Below are 16,310 nucleotides of genomic sequence, written 5' to 3' on the forward strand. Positions count from 1 at the left end.
CAGTTTCACTCAGTTCAGTGTGGATCAGTACCTGGCTATCTCCTCGCTGTGTGCTGTCCAGTCCCTGATGTACTCCTCTTGCTCTTTCATGCGGTGTTTGATCCCCACTCCACCTGGGCCCGTCACCCCAACTGGGCTCACAGTGGCGCCGAGTCTGGAGTTGCGGTGTGGGACGATGTGATGAGGCCGCACGTGGGGCCGTTTCGGAGAATTGCGATTGGAGCCGAACTCTTCCTCCGAGGTGGAACCGTACTCTGGTGGCAGACGTCTCCACCTGCTGCTGCTGGACACTATGATAGAAGTGCATGAGAAATGTCATCTTTCAGTCAAAAATATCAGTTATTCATAAAACAGATAAATGTGCTTGTAAAGTTGAGATGCTTTGTTTCTGAGGAAGCCAGCAGCCGATTCTGCTCTGATCTGACAAAATATGAATGTTAAGCAGAGGAGAATGGATGCTTCCTTGTTTGTTGACAAACACAGATATTTCTCAAAGGCAACGACGATAAGCTTGATTACTGAACTGCCTTGCTGGGCTTGAATAAAAAACGATGGGAGAATAAGAAGCGTTAGTGGTGCCAAGTATTTCAGGAATACTATCATTATTGCAACTTTGCTTAGTTGTTGTATGGACTGATGCAGCAATGTTTGGAGTTTAAAAAACATAATTAAAAACAACAACAAAAAAAGAAACACTAGTTGAGTTTATTGAAAAGCTCTTGGCCCATGCTGCCAACAAAAGCATCCAACAAGTTAACAAATCTTGTTAGAACCATGTTAGTGTATGTTAACCTGCTTCAAAATGCTCACACACCAGAGCCATTAATGTACTGTAACTGTGCCATGATGAGATGACACAGAGTGCTCTTCCAGTCTTCTCAGAGCGGAAGTGTCTAGATCAGGGGTGTCAAACATAAGGCCAGAGGGCTAGAATCAGCCCAGCAAAGACTCTAATTCAGGACCAAGTAAAGGAAGGCATAAACAACACCAAAGTAATTAGGTATTCGCTCAACAGTTAAATGAAAGAAAATTTCCATGTTTTTCACTATCAACTATAAAACCTTCAGGGTTTTTTACAATAGGACTAAAATAAATGGTCAAATAATGGTCAAAAAACCTTTTGCTTTAAAATTAAGAGACAGCCTGAGCAAAGACCTACCAGAACTTCTTCTGTAATTCTGCACGTCTTATAACTTAAACGCAAAGAGTCGTGCTGACAGATTTCTTTTTTTGCCACAAAGTGGACTGTACGTGGTCCGACACCCCTGCTCTACATGTAAATTCTCCACAAGGTGGAGCCAGGACCACATAATCACAGAGTTGGAGATCAAATATCAGATCTTTGGATAGAAGTGAAGCTTAATCTTTAATACATCGCTGTTAGCATTTATACCTGCTATAAAAAATTTTGTATACTTTACAGAGCTGATACGACTGTATTGATTTGCTATCAGGAGTGACACTCGGCTGATCATATTGGAATTGAATATGATTGAATTCACTGAATCTATAAAAGCATTTAAAAAACATGGTAAACTTGTAAAAATCTAGCTACTGCATCAGCACAGTAACCAATCTAGATACAAACAAATCCTGTTACCATTTGCATCACGGCAGTTTTAACCTTGTGCTAATTAATAATTACATATAATACAACATACTACTACAAAAACAGAACTAGGAAACCTCTGAAAAGGTGCACTTCAGGCTGCATGTAGCATGGGATATAGGGCCAAACTACAGATTTGACGCAGTAAGAGTATGGGTAGAGCATTCGAGTCCTCATCACAGCAGATTTTAGGTAGGAGACGTTAACAATACAAATATGCTAGAGCTGGGTCATTGTAGTTTACGTTGACATTTACTGGTGATTTACTAAGCCTTTGCATTTTTGTATGTGGCAATTTTTGCCAAAGAAGCTACTCAACGTACATACATTGTTTTCATTTAACTTTTAAATGCAAGCAGCGCCATTTTTAAAACTGAGTTGCTGCAGTAACACAGTTCAGATCCTGTGGAGCTTAACCTTCTATTCCTGTGACCCAGGTCTGACACACACTTGTACACACTAGACACACACACATACACAGTCTAGTTAGGCTCTATAGTCCTGGTACAGTACCCATTAGCTCCTCCTCTGTATCACCACCTGGAGGTTCGGGTTGAAAGCTCTCTGGATAATGAAAACCAATGCACCAAATCATCACAACACGGTGGAAATGTTTGGACACAGATGTTTACACACTGACATGTGAGGTATGCAATGATGTAGATGTAATTAGACTTTGTCATACTTTTTTATAAAGAAACTGATAATTAGGTCAAAACAAAAATAAAATGAACAGCTAAAACTAGAATTCTACTTTTTCCTTTCTCTGTGCAACTAAAAAATCTGAATCAATCAGACAACAGTGCTGGAGTAGATGTATTCACCTGTTGGTGAGCAGTACCCCGCTGTAGTGGTCTTGCTTTTGGCTTCATTCAGTTTGGACACGCTGTTGGCTCTCATTCTGGGTGTCAGCTTGTTCTCCGTGGGTGTTGATGAGCGCAAGCCCAGACGCAGAGCAGTCTCTGATGATAGCCGGGGTGAAGAGGTGGAGCTTCGGGTCACTGTACACTCAGAGTCACTGCGGGCTGAGATGGAGCCCAGACGGTTTCTTCGTGGCTGCGCCAGCAGATCCAGCCGTGACATCCCTTTCCGGCCCGATGGCGGTTTTGAGGTGGAGCTGGTGGTGGACACCTCAGAAGCCACAGACACCCTGTCTGCATCAGCTAGATCCGTGTCAGATGTGTCTCCCAGTCGAGCACGACGGAGAAGAGAAGCTCTTGTGGGTCGTGGCTGAGGCAGTGAGGCTTGCTTGCTCAAGGAGGAGGCTGTGGCTGCATGAAGAGTCCGGCTGGTTTTGGAAGAACCACTGGCAGATGTCTTTGCAGACCTATCAAGTTTGGATTGCAAGACATCATCTGAGCCGCGTCCGTGTGTTGAGTGCCCCAGAGGTCCAGAGTAGGTCTCCTGGTCTGAGGAGAGGATGTCGGAGATGGGAAAGGATGAAGTCTGGTCGTCATCAGTGAGATCTGCCGAGGGCTGCCGTGCTCTGGAGGAGGCAGAAGATGGCTGAACAGAGCGACGTGCATCAGTCCGGGTCGTTGCTTCGACTGGCCTGCTTTTAGTCTTTCTCTCCAACCGTTCACGAGCACTGGGATTTGTGATGCTGGTTTTGGAAGCTGTGCTCATATTGCTTTTCTCCCGGTGCATACTGCTGAGGGAACGCCGTTTTTGTACACTGGCTGCTGCTTTCTTATCTGCCGATTCAGCCACATGACTAGCTGTGCTGGCTGTGTCCACATCTGATTCAGGAGAGATAGAGTCAGTCCGAGGGAGGAGGGCTGAACTTGAACCCTGAGAAGTGATGCCAGCTTTACTACTTTTCTGATCTAGTTTGTTTTCATCTCTTAGTTTGGCCTCTAGGAAAGCCATGACAGCTTCAGTGTCCTTCAGGAGAGTTGCAGTATCCATGCTGCCTACAGAATCACTGCGTTCACGTCCATTGCAGCCTCTGTTTATACGTGGGATGAGCTCGGCAGGGACGCTGGCACTGGGCTTCTCAATTGTGAAACTGCCCTGGCGGACTAGAGGCTTTCCAGACTTCTCGCTTCCTTCTCCTGCTCCTCCTCCTTTCCTCTCCTCTGACTTCTTCCTCCTCTCAGTGCTTCCAGAGGTCCGGAGAGAAGCCTTAGATGGAGAGGAGGTGGAACTTTGTTTCCGTTTACTAGTCATTTCGCTGTTCTCCATGGGAGTCGGGGACTCCCCGTCTCCCTTGTTCTCTTTCTCCTGAGGTTCAGTATCCTGCTTTTCCCCAATCTCTGACCTCAGAGTCTGGGTAGCGGATTTAGCCCGGGAGTCATCCACAGGGAGCTGAGGGAGGGTCCTACGCTTACGGTCAGTCAGACTGGAGGAGGATTCGCCTCTGCTGAGGGAGGCACCAGACTCAACAGTATTAGCACCTATAAGAAAAAACAACTTAATTGTGATTCTTTTTTTTTCTTTTGTTTGCATGAAATAAAAAAAAAAAGATTTTCAGTCCTAGTTCTACTTTGAAATAATTAGCATATCAAGGTTTTAAAAATGAAAACATATTGTGTTTAAAAACTGAGTTTCCAATAGTATCTACCTCTCTCTTTGTGCAGGAAGCTGCCTGTTTCTGCTCCTGAACCCTCTGGGTCTGTTCTTGTGTGATTGGCTGCTATGCTGGCCCACTGAGAGACCCAGCTAGAATCACCAGGGAGAGCCTGGGAAGACACAACAGGGAAGAAAACAGGATTGAGAAAATTACAATAGAGCTCACTTAACTTAATGGTGGCACAAAAAATACCCAGGAGATCACAACAATTGCTATATCTAAAAGCCATTAAAGTATATAAATGATGAGAGAACTGAGTTAGACTGTAAGGATGAAGATATTTCACTACATTTTTATTTGATATTAAAAAAAAATAACAGTTTGCTATATGCTCTGTGTGTTATTTAAATACATATAAATCACCCAGACAGGGGGGCATAAAAGACAGAAGAACAGACAGAAAGGCTGTCATTGCACACACACGCTGTCCCCTCCCTCTTGTAAAACTGCCTAAAGGGCCGAGCATGTCTCTCCTCATCTTAGTATGATCTAGGTCACTCGTAGGGAGGACTTGCCTACTCCCACGAACAGGCTTAGGGAGTAAGTGCCATCAGAGTTATTCTGACACACAATATGAAGCTTAGTCATGAATCTTAAGTCTGTTATATGACACTGGACTAAGAGGCTATTGTCAGTACTTTAACATGCTAATCTATAGGTGAACATAAAAAAGCTAATCAAAGACAGAAAAAGGAAGAAAAATACTATAAGGGGCATAAAAAAGTAACAAAGCAAAAACAAATAACCAGTTCAAGTTCTGTTTTCTACCTCTTTTCCACTCTGTCCTGCCTCCTTTCCTTTTCCTTCTCCTTTCAGGTCTGACAGAATCGATGAGTCTTTGTTCTGCTGCACACCAAACACCTAAAAATGTGTAAAAAAAGAAGAATACAAAAACGTTTTGCTCAAGTACAGTTAATCTTTAGACAATATGCACATTTTGTATGCAACAGAATAATGGTAGTCTTTGGAATGAAAATGAAATACCGCCATAATATATTTTATAAACATATCATTCAACAGTTCTCCTACTGAACAAAAGTGAACTAAACAGAAGTAAGTGCTGTTGAAATAAAGCATTAATTGGGTCTGGTTATTTGAGTACCATGGCGACATAAAAAATATCAGTCACACATCACACAGACACACACACACAGACACACATGCACTATTTACAAAAGAAAAGAGAGCGAAAGGCGGACAGACTGTGAGCAGTGTGCCAATTAGCGTGTCAGCTAATTACAGGAATTAGCATAACAACACTTCCAGTTTTGAATGTAATGTGCCCAGACTACCACTACCTCGAAATACACCCCACTAATTATATCACAGCTCCTCCTAAGATAACACCTGCATGCAACACTTGAAGGGACAAGTGCCACACTAAGATGTCATTTAGTAAAGTTAAAATCAGGCCTGTGTGATAACCTTGTAATTTAATAACCCACAGCAACAACCCGACTTCCTAAAAAAGGTTTATGTGCAGCCAATCCCAACTTCTGAATCGGTTAGGTGACAAATAAAAATACTGGCCATTGTTAGAGTTGCAAACTTTCCTTTCTACAACTTTCTAACCTTAGCAAGTAAAATTGTCTCTGTAAATTTAACTCACAGTCATCTCTCTAAGTGCATTTCTTGCATATTTCCAGTATGTTTTCAGTGACCATGAAAAAGCTCTATGGCATAAGACCAGTGGCAGCAGTAGGAAATTGATGATGGTGGCGCAGCCTCCCTGGAGCATTGTTTAATAAAGCAGGACAGTCCTTGATGGAGTAAGTCTCTCCAGGCAACTACAGAAGCATTAGCTTTACCAATGGGACAGAGAAGATGGGTGGTGGTCAAAAAAGGCAACAGAAAGGGGATAGCTTTGTTTTAATGTCAACAACGCCAAGTACTCTCATAGGACTCACTACCCCTAAAACTGCCAATGAAGCAGGTAATAAACAGACTATTAACCTTGCTCTGGCCTGTTTATGTTGGCTCAGTTACTTTCTGCAGTTACTGCAGAGACCTTAAATGATGCTTGTCATTCTAACTGCTACTTTTATGGTCAACGTTTGGAAACGAAAAGCAACAACACACATAATTTTTGTTTTCTTGTGACTTTGGAGGGATCAGAACATAAAACATTAAGACTCAAACAACAAAATGCAACAAATGTCCTTTAAATAACCCACATTTAAATTTACTATTGTAATTTATCGTATACTATTTACACAGCACATCTCAGGTGAAAAAAAGATTTCAATCTAGGTATTTAAGGCTTTACAGACTTACAGATTGTTTCAGTTTGTTATGTAGAGTTTAGGATTTCGTTTCTGGAAAATATGTTTTTAATCACAAACTAGTGGTGATGTTTATGGCCCAAAAATGTGGGATCCTAAATACATCTCATTTCAAGTACTGTGAAAGCTGGGGCAGAATAACAGACATGTTTCCACGCTACCTTGTCTATCATTCGCCTGGCCTCCTCTTCCTCCGGGTTCTTGTTTTCCAGTTCGATGGTGTAGGTACCTTTATCACTGTGGTCGTCTTCTGCCTCCACACCAGCTGTACTTGCACCTCTGCCCACAATTGATGTGTCCTCACTGGGGGTGGTGGGGCTACCTGTCGCCAGCCCGGTACTGGCCGAGCTCCGACCAATACTTGGGTCCTCTGACCTCTGTTTAAGAAGCACTCGGGCAGCTGTAGGGGCACCTACAGTCACTGTAGCTGGTATTGGGGCTGGGACCTTACCTGAAAGGTACACACACAGAGCACAGAAATACAGCTGTTAAAAAAAAATAATGGTCACACATACATAAAATGCTTTTCAGAGGATAAATAGTGCCTTTGTGTCATTCCTTTACTTAAATAGCTAAACTCCCAGTATGTCTTATTATATTTAATGGGTATAGTTTTAAACATTTACTTTGGAAAAGACAAACAAAATCTGGTCATAGAAAGAGTGTAAAAATACATTAAATCTGAGTTTTATTACCTGAGTCTGAGGCTGTTGTGGCCGAGGTGGAAATGCTAAACACCTTGGGGTGAGAAGGAGGCTGAGGACAGAGTCCCTCTCCACCAACTCCTGCTCCCAGCAGGGGTGCGGTCTGGGAAAATGAATATGACCGGCGCTTGCGAGGATTTTCCTCATCATAGAACTCGATCATAAAAGCAGTACGAGTCCCAGTTGTTCTGGTCCCACTGACTGTTATGTTGCCCCCTCCTGTTTCTCCTGCTCCCACGTGGCTGTGTGACGCTTTTAGGCGTTCCTCTAAAGCATGGCGTCTGTTGGCAAAACGCAGCCCCAGCCCATTCTCTGAGTCGCTCTGGGTGCCATCCTCATGTTTGCTGCCTAAAGGGACAAAAAAAAAAAAAAGAATTATTTTAATTGACTATATTGACCGTCCACATATTCTCAAGCGAAAGATCTTACATTTACATCACAACATATATGCAGAATAATTCCACAGCAACAGGCCACAGCTTATGTAAAAAGATGCAATATAGCAATGCTGTGCATACAGCAGCATGTGCGGCATGTTCTGACAACAAGCAGTTAACACAAGAGCCAGGCACACAGAACCACATCCACCTAAAACCACATTCGTAGTCTAAATGAACTATGAACTTTCAGTTGTGACACACACATTTAACAGATAAAACAGACACTAAATTCACAACCTACCGCATTACTCGAGTTATTCTACATTTGTATCAGTCTGGGTCAAGTCATCACGTCCACGCTAATCCAGACATGCCACCCACACCCACCACTATCCCTGCCTACTTCACTGACAGCAAGAGAGGCGAGGGGGAGGGGAGGAGGAAAGCATGGAGAGGGAAGCGAAGTAGAAGAAGGCTGGACTAGAGTGTGTGCGTATGTGTGTATGTGTGTAGAGGGGGTTCAGGCTGAACAGAGAGGAAGATTGGGGGATGTGGAAAATGAGGAGGGTGGAGGGGCAAGGAATGAAAACAGATTAAGTGTGACAAAAAGGAAAAAACAGAGACTGAAGAATGCTCAGGATACGGAATGTATTGTCATTAGAGCTAAGAGAATGTCACACAATCAAAGACCTAACCAGTCACTGGCATTTAACTAGCTGGCAGTCAGTCCATCAGGATATGGGAGAAGCGAAGGGAAGGAAACACCACAGGACTGGTGCTGCACATGATCACACACATTGTATAAACCCAAAGCTCTGTGATATAGTTAATACTTTCTCCAAAATAATACAGGCCCCAAAAGCTTGTTTTTAGGCTGTTTTTCACTTCAGACACAATGTGCAAGTAGTGCTACTGAACTGCCCTCTGTGAGAAAAGAGGACAAAGAGCCTAAAAGATGCATACATGCTGAGTGGTCTTGAATGGCTTGGCAGGTTCACTGTGCACAGACTGCTCCTTTGAATCTGTTAACTTTCTAGATTAATTTCATTGTAATCAGGACTGAGAGTCAAGTTATGGACAGTACTGAATTAAAACTGGAAAGCCGGTAAACATTAGTGGCGTATCAGGATGACACATTATTTATGTTAACAGTGACATGTGTACTTACAGAAGCTCCACATATGACACACTTTAGTTTTCTAATTACTTCTCCTACTTGAATCTATTACTTTTGTTTGTTTTGTCAAGTCTAAGAAAGTCTGTTTAAAAAATGTGAGAGCTGGAGATCTAAACAGCAATACACCTTTTGAGATAACCTCTATGCCATCCCAACACTAGGTGTCTCTGTTTTGCTTTGGTCTTGTTGTGCTTTGGTGGATAGCTGGATGAGCTACACCTGGGCCCAGTATGCCCAGCTTTAACAGCTCCCTCCTTCCTGCAGACTGACTGGCTATGCTACAGTGAACTCTTTTAATTTAATCATTTTACTTTTCATGCATGCTGCCAGCCACGCATGCATGCATTATAATGCTGACTGTCTGATATATGCAAGTTCTTTTAAGTTGATCATATTGTTTTCTACGTTTCTACATCTAGTTGTGTCTTATTCTTTGCTATACTTTTTTTTTTTTTTTTTTTTAAATCTGCCTTTTACAGGGCGCCAACCTTCATTCAAGTACAATATTAAATTGCAGAGCACCCCTGTAAGTACTTTTTCCACACTGGGATATCACAATGATTCTGCTGCCTAGGGCATAATTCAGAGTCTGTGGCTCATTTGTCACATTCCACCGGCCACCTCCTCAAAATGTTCCATCTTTCCAAACTGTAGTTTATTAAAGCATTTATTAAAGCATCTATTTCATTAACAAGAAGAAAAAAAAGAAAACAGTAGCTTGAAGAGATCAGCAGATAAGCAGACAACGAGAGGCAGGTCTTTCATGCTGTGTGTCCGAGACAAAGAAGCCCTTGGTAGGGCCAGAAGAGAACAGAGATGTCTGTGAGAGTCCAGTGCTCTGTCCCACTCGCCCCACTATGACTCACAGTGGAGCTGGCCTCTGCCCGCACACGCACACACGCACACACACACACACAAGTAAACAGACACACAGACATACAAAGCTCAGCAAGAAAGTACTTACTTTACATGTAGACACACTCACACAAGCAGGCAAGCAAACACACAACCTCAAACATACACAGAATTGTACTGTATGTAAGGATACACTGCAAGTACAACACATACAATTGAATTTAAAGTCCTGAGTATGTGATAGGCTTTAACTATTAGGGCAAATTAATTACATTTCACATGAAACACTCATCATTAATAAGAAAATGAATTTTGTGTTCTTAATAACATCTCAAATCACACATATTTGGCAATATGCTGATAAGCGTGCAACAAAATACTTACATTTTCATGCATACACATGGCAGTTCATATTCTAAATAACCAACAGTATAAAGATATATCATGTAGACTATTTCCTACAGTGAGAAAAGAAAGACTTACCTTGATGGTTAGAAATCAAAACCTCAGTTGCTTCTTCTCAATTTTCTTGCTGAACCTCTGCTACCCTCTCTGCCTAGAACCTCTATGACACACCCTGAGCACATCTCACAAGCCTCCTCTCACACATGCCGCACTGCTTGTCTGCAGATCAGTGCAGAGCATGATTCCAGCACACACATGCAGCAGACGCAGACCTGGCGAATTTCAGCAACACAAATGAACATGTAAGCAGCGCATGCTTCGCACACGCACTCATCAGCACTGAAACGCATGTCTCACACATGCCGCTGCAGCCTTCACACACAGACACACAGACAGATGTTCAGCACTAGTGCTTGCTATATATGTCTGAACGCTCGCCTTCCCTGCCATCATTTGCATCACTGTTACTATAACAACTAACTAAAAAAAAAGCTCCCTTCCTTTGCTGCCTCCCTTTCCGCTTCTACTGCAGTGTACACAAGTCTCTCTGTCTCTCTCTGTCTGTCTTGCTTCTCTTTGTTTAGTCACCTTGGCTGCAGTTACTGCAAATACTGCTCTCTCTCATCCTGCTTCTTCCTACCTTCCCTCTGTACCTGTCTGCAGATAGCTTTTCATCCAGCTGTCCACTTACCCTCTATCTCCTTGCTCTTCAGCCACATTTTGAAAAGACTGCAGCATCCAGCAACCCAAAACTCGTATTAAAATAATAGTCCCATAGCTGAGCCATTCTGACAGCCCATTAACATGTGTGTTGTACTAACTCCATCTAATGAATTACCTTCTCTCCCTTTCACTTCTGCTAATAGATTTCCATTTTCATCAGCTCGCATCTGCTGGTCCCTTCCCTTACACATGCCAGCACTATCATAAATTGGCCTTCATTTAATTGACTCAAGACATGTGCATGGCCTAGCCTAGCATCAAACCTAAACTCTCTTTAGAGGGAGAGAGCACAAGGCTTAACCTTGCTTGGTTTAATCAATTCTCATAAAAACCCATAGCAGCAGGAGCCAACTCAGCAGCTGGCTGCTTGCAGGTAATGGGGACAAAGAAACACAGAGAACCAAGAAATCTACAGCAATAGTATTTTCAAACCTTATCCCACACATAATACAAAAGAAGAAAAACATTTTTCTGATCATGCAATCAGGCTTTAAATGGCAGGATGTATTCTATGCATGCATGTGAGTATGAGTACTCTTTTCTGCAAACAGGAAAAAGGGGCTGAGCTATACAGCAGCAGAGGAATAGGCATGGTATTCTCTGCTAGCTGCTAATCTCCCCTGCTTGGCTACCACTGCCAACAACCTCTGGCAAAGAATCAACTCCAACTTCACATAGTATGGCAAATGACAGTGTGTTAAATATTGTACTATTACACTAAGAAAGTGAAATTAGAATGACTTTGCTGGTGAACTAACTGATAACTCACAAATAAGGATTATTGTAGGGACTAAATGGGATTCTTTTGTTAGAGGAAGGAGAAATAATCAGGGAAACCAAAAAGAGGCACAACAAAACACACAAACTACAGACATACAAATAGTAAACGCAATCTACCTTTCAGTCTTTTCAGATGAACTGGCACATCGCTCTTGATGCTCTTGCTGCTCTTGCTGTCATCCTCTGTCGACTCGCTGCGCACAAGAGTGGGGTCATTCTGGGCTAGCCAATCAGCTACTTTGCTCTCAGATGCCATCATAGCAGCCTGTAGGGTACTCAAGTCCCTTCCTCCTGCGCCTCCACTTCCTGCTCCACTCTTCTTGGAGCGAGATCTGTGGTGATCGGGTGTGAACTTTGACACGTGGTCTTTAATGGTGACTTTCCCTGGAGACGTGTTGTCAAACTCTATGGTAAAGGAGGCGTGACCTTGAGCTGTGGAGCAGACATACTACTGTGTCAGTCAGTACTAAATATAAGTTTGCTAACTGAAGCACTTTTCTAAAAGAAAAAATGCATATAACCAGATTGTGTAATTATACAGTAGTGCATGGACATTTGCTAAAATGTACTCAAATAAGCCAGTGTCACTAGCAGAATAACTGCTACTTTGTCTGCACTAGATACACATTGATCTCTTATTTGTGCCATAAAAGATTTCTCAAAAGTTAAACATGAATAACATGAAGAATACAAAACATAAATACACCTGCTTTTATCAAGACATATCAAAAAGAATTAAACATATACTTCACTTTACCTGTAGTGATGTGACTGGCTGTGTCCTCAGTGTCCTTGGTAGGAATCTCATGGATGCCGTTACTGGCCATGTGACCCTCCTTGGTGGGGATCTCAAAGTAACTGGAATCATGGGCAGTGGGCGCATGAAGACCACCCTCTTTAGCTTTCTCCCCTCGATGTGCCTCTTTGCTTTCTAAGTTCAGAAAATACCAAAAGATGCATTCGAAAATAGATCAAATTTGGGTAGGCAATAAATATTTGACATCAGTGGATTAAAATAAAACCACCCAACCAACCTGTGAAAATCTTAGCCAAAATTAGATGGTGAGATTTTATTTTGGGGTTGTGTTGTGTTACCAGCTTGTGGACACAGCACAACACTGTTCCAGCTAATGTGCTTTTGCGCTGCACACATCCTTTTTAAAAGAAAAACACAAAGCTTCCGGTACCAAAAATTTTGTACGTTGCCTAAAGACTCCATATTCTCAGCTTCTATGTGGAGCACAGGAATACATTACTTAGTCGACACAGATGAATACTAGATTTAATTTTCAAAGGATATGAAAGCGAAAATATTGAAAATCAAGCCATTCAAGACACAGATCAATCCACTCAAGGTTTGTTCTTCACATCAACTTTCTGTTTCTCATTTTCACTTTCTGTCACTATAAAAAAAGAAGTAGTGCTGGCATAGCTCTTTAAAACCTGATTTCGGGGGACTTTTTTTCTCATTTGTCCGTATTAGCAAACAGACCCTCTGTGAGATCTGAATATGACAAATGATACTTGCAGAAATTAGAAGGGCCATCTGCTTCATGTTGGGGAGCAAACGTAGGAACATATGGCAATTGACAAAAAGAAACAAGAAACAGAAACTGTCTGCACAATACAAGAGTGAGCAACAGTGAACACATTTCTAATAAAATATTTATTTTAAATATATCACAGAGCTGCTTAAAGACTTAGGACAGAAAACAGGACATTCCAAAAGGTACAATCTCTTAGTTAAAAGCTGCACTTTCCACTTCACTTTACTTCCCTCAGCTCAGTTTAGTTGATTTTTTTTTAATCTTTTTGAAACTATCAGTGGCTGCCAGTGTAAGCGGCTCAGCAGTTTTGGAAAGATTTACAACACAGATTAAGACTGAGAGCAAATATGATGTACTTTAGATCAAATGTGTGCAGTGATGCTTAAGATTCAATGACTATGAGAACACTGTAATACCATTGAACTAAGACAGAACACATGGTTCAACTTTCAAACAGCAGTACTACTACACTGTTCACATTTCTTCTCTGTGATCTCTTACCTTTCAGGGCCTTCTGGTGTTAAAACAAACAGTTTTAAAAAGAGACAAAACAATATAAACAGCAACAGTTATTCCTTTAAAATTCTGATGAACTCAGAAAACTTCCTCTATCCCACTCATGTAAGGAGTGAGTTAGTGTGAACATAAGTCATCTGAGAATCACTTACATTAGTCACTTCTGCAAAGTAAAGAACTCCAATAATAATTTTATTTAACCGCTAGGTTCAAACTAACTGCTGAATGTGTTCCAGGATTTCTGTTGGCCTAACAGTACAACACCAAACCCTTTCTCATTTCACAGACTTGAGAGTTGAAGAGATTTCACTGACTGGACAGCTCTTCAATGAGCTGCTGGCAATCAAGTGCAAGGTAAAATATTAGATAAATACAAAGCTGACCCAAACTGAAAGCATTTCACCAGCTCCATTGCTCAAAGTGTATGGATGAGAAAGTGATACTTACAAAAGAATTAGAGCGTGGTTGGCTAATGATTGCTGCAGTGTACACTTAGTGTGGTCTGTTTGGACACTCTGTGTGTGTGTGTGTGTGTGTGTGTGTGTGTGTGTGTGTGTGTGTGTGTGTGTGTGTGTGTGCTGGGAGGAAAGGGGGGAGCTGGTGCAATGGTGTAACCCAATCAGCTTGAGCAACAATACATGAGGAGGGGAGGGTAGGGGACTCTGACAGCACAGCCTATTCAGAGGGAAACATAAAAAGACACACACTAAATTTAACTGAAGTACACATATATGCTACAAAGCACACAACCAAACAGAATCGCTTCCTATCCCCAAACCTCTCTTTCTCGCTTTCACTTCCTCCTAACTGTCATATCTGAATAAAATGACCTATTAGGGGAAATACACATGGAGGTAAAGCCACACCATTTAAAATTAAATGTCCACTGATAACATACTGATAAATATGCACGCCGCTTCACAATCCAACGTTTCAACATTCATCTTTTAAAAGCCGATGCTGGGGAGGGTAAATGCCTTTTACTCACCCGCTTCCATAACTGAAGTAGCCAATCCCATTTGGCTGATCTTCTGGAAACGTTTTTTTTCCGTTTGGTTTCAAATCAACCCTTCACACTTTTGCAGATTTACTCCAAACTGACAAGCTTTTCTAATCTCACTTCACCACAAAAATACGACACTAAAATCCACAGAGTGATGAGAATCGTAGAGAACGGAAAGCACCTATAACTGACTGTTAAAAGAGGTAAAACAAAAAAAAACAAACAAACAAAAAAAAACCCCCAAAAACCCAGTCTTCTTTTACCGACTGGCAAAGATGCTGCCAGACTATCCATCCAGATGTAACGAGAGATTTGAGGATGCTTCAGTCTGCTCCAGTGTTTTTTTGTGTTTGGTTAACCTCCCCCCACTCCTTCTGGTCCACACTAAACCAGCCTGGCACAGACTGATTTTTTTGTATCACTGAGCTGTTCCACTATTCCTCTAATCCTGTTACTCTGACTATCGGCTTCTAGTTAACGTTATTCCCTCCTCAGTCCAATGGTCACTGTCTAATCGCATAGTGCAGGCAAACAGACATACATGCATACATGCTATGAAAAAGGCCTTTGTGTGCACTTGGACTGTCACAAATACAAAAACACAGGCTAGTTGGACATCACCCCTTCAACACAAAGAAAGCAAATAAATGGAGCTGGAGGACATTAGGATGACTTAAGCTACTGATTCAACTTAACATAGCATCTTTAATGTGTTAGCTATTTAACAGCAACGTTTCACAGTACATTGTAACTATACACTGTAAACAGTAAAACACTTTGATTTTAAATTTTTTGCTTGAACTAAAGCAAATAGAAGCTTCATTTAAATTACTGAAAGTGCATCCTATTATAGAGTATGAAATTGAACTTCTACGTCATGTCTATTTGTAAAGCAGTTACCAAGTGCTAACAGTAAAAACACCTTTTACAAACCAATCACAACTACACAAACTTTATTATAATATGTGGAAATCATTTGGCATTCTTACAACTATGTTTTGAAAATGTAACACTGTCATTGTACATGTACATTGTACCTGCTTGCTGTGTATAAACCCAAGAAAGCACATGTTTGCATTTGATCTCTGAAAGTGTAAAATAATTCAAAATCTCACAGCCTCCTACCTGAGGTGGAGCTGTCATGCTTTTTTGTGGATGTCCTGTTTTCCTGTTTGAAAGAATTCTCATCATCTGCGTCCCCATCCCCCCACCAAGACGGCTGGCCATACAGGGGGGTCCCACGAGGCAGTGCTGTAATATCCCCTGGGGCAAATGTTCACACAAAAACATTTTAACAAAGCCTTGCAGTGAGTCTACGTGTTACTCTGTGAAGGCGAGTGTTTATTACTGACTTTACATACTCAGGTCATATCTAGATAAACAGTTCACTGAATCACGTTGCACCAAAATTAACCCAGCTGCTCCTTGCGTATGTCTGTGTTCGTGCTTTAATTCCCCCTAGTCGGGTCTTGCAACACTGACCTATTTTCAAAACTTTAGCCAGCTTGGTCGAACACGCATGTGAACATTCAATGTTTTGGGTTCTTTCTCTTTCAGAAATAAATGGTGGATATGAAAGACAAGCTTTCCATTTGCCTCCCTGTTCCTATCAGACTATAAGAAAAGGTACTATGCTCCAGTGGTAACTCTTAAACTGAGTAAGGAAGTGAGAGGAAACATCACTGAGTGCTGTATCAGAGGACATCTCGTCAAGTTCTTTGCATTCTTTCCTCATCTTATGCCTTTTCCCCTCATTT

The 16,310-nt window shown here is 41.7% G+C and overlaps 1 protein-coding gene across 6 annotated transcripts in view; it reads right to left on the bottom strand.

Annotated features, from left to right (window-relative positions):
• Positions 1-16,310, bottom strand: part of cep170aa (centrosomal protein 170Aa) — a 39,250-nt gene that overhangs the window by 4,509 nt on the left and 18,431 nt on the right. For 3 of the 6 annotated variants that reach the window (XM_085427598.1, XM_085427600.1, XM_085427597.1), the window contains exons 8-17: positions 15,679-15,816; positions 12,245-12,418; positions 11,605-11,919; positions 7,159-7,515; positions 6,625-6,914; positions 4,950-5,042; positions 4,173-4,290; positions 2,434-4,005; positions 2,123-2,173; positions 32-290 (exon numbers count right to left, since the gene is read on the bottom strand). In XM_085427598.1, the coding sequence (XP_085283724.1) occupies positions 32-290; positions 2,123-2,173; positions 2,434-4,005; positions 4,173-4,290; positions 4,950-5,042; positions 6,625-6,914; positions 7,159-7,515; positions 11,605-11,919; positions 12,245-12,418; positions 15,679-15,816 (3,367 nt within the window). The remainder of the gene's footprint in view (positions 1-31; positions 291-2,122; positions 2,174-2,433; positions 4,006-4,172; positions 4,291-4,949; positions 5,043-6,624; positions 6,915-7,158; positions 7,516-11,604; positions 11,920-12,244; positions 12,419-15,678; positions 15,817-16,310) is intronic. The other 3 variants (XM_085427602.1, XM_085427601.1, XM_085427599.1) reach the window with 1 other exon arrangement.

The sequence above is a fragment of the Rhamphochromis longiceps genome, linkage group LG13 (genome assembly GCF_057381845.1).
Source record: "Rhamphochromis longiceps isolate RC_006_pf linkage group LG13, R_longiceps_female_GT1.1, whole genome shotgun sequence".
NCBI lineage: Eukaryota > Metazoa > Chordata > Actinopteri > Cichliformes > Cichlidae > Rhamphochromis > Rhamphochromis longiceps.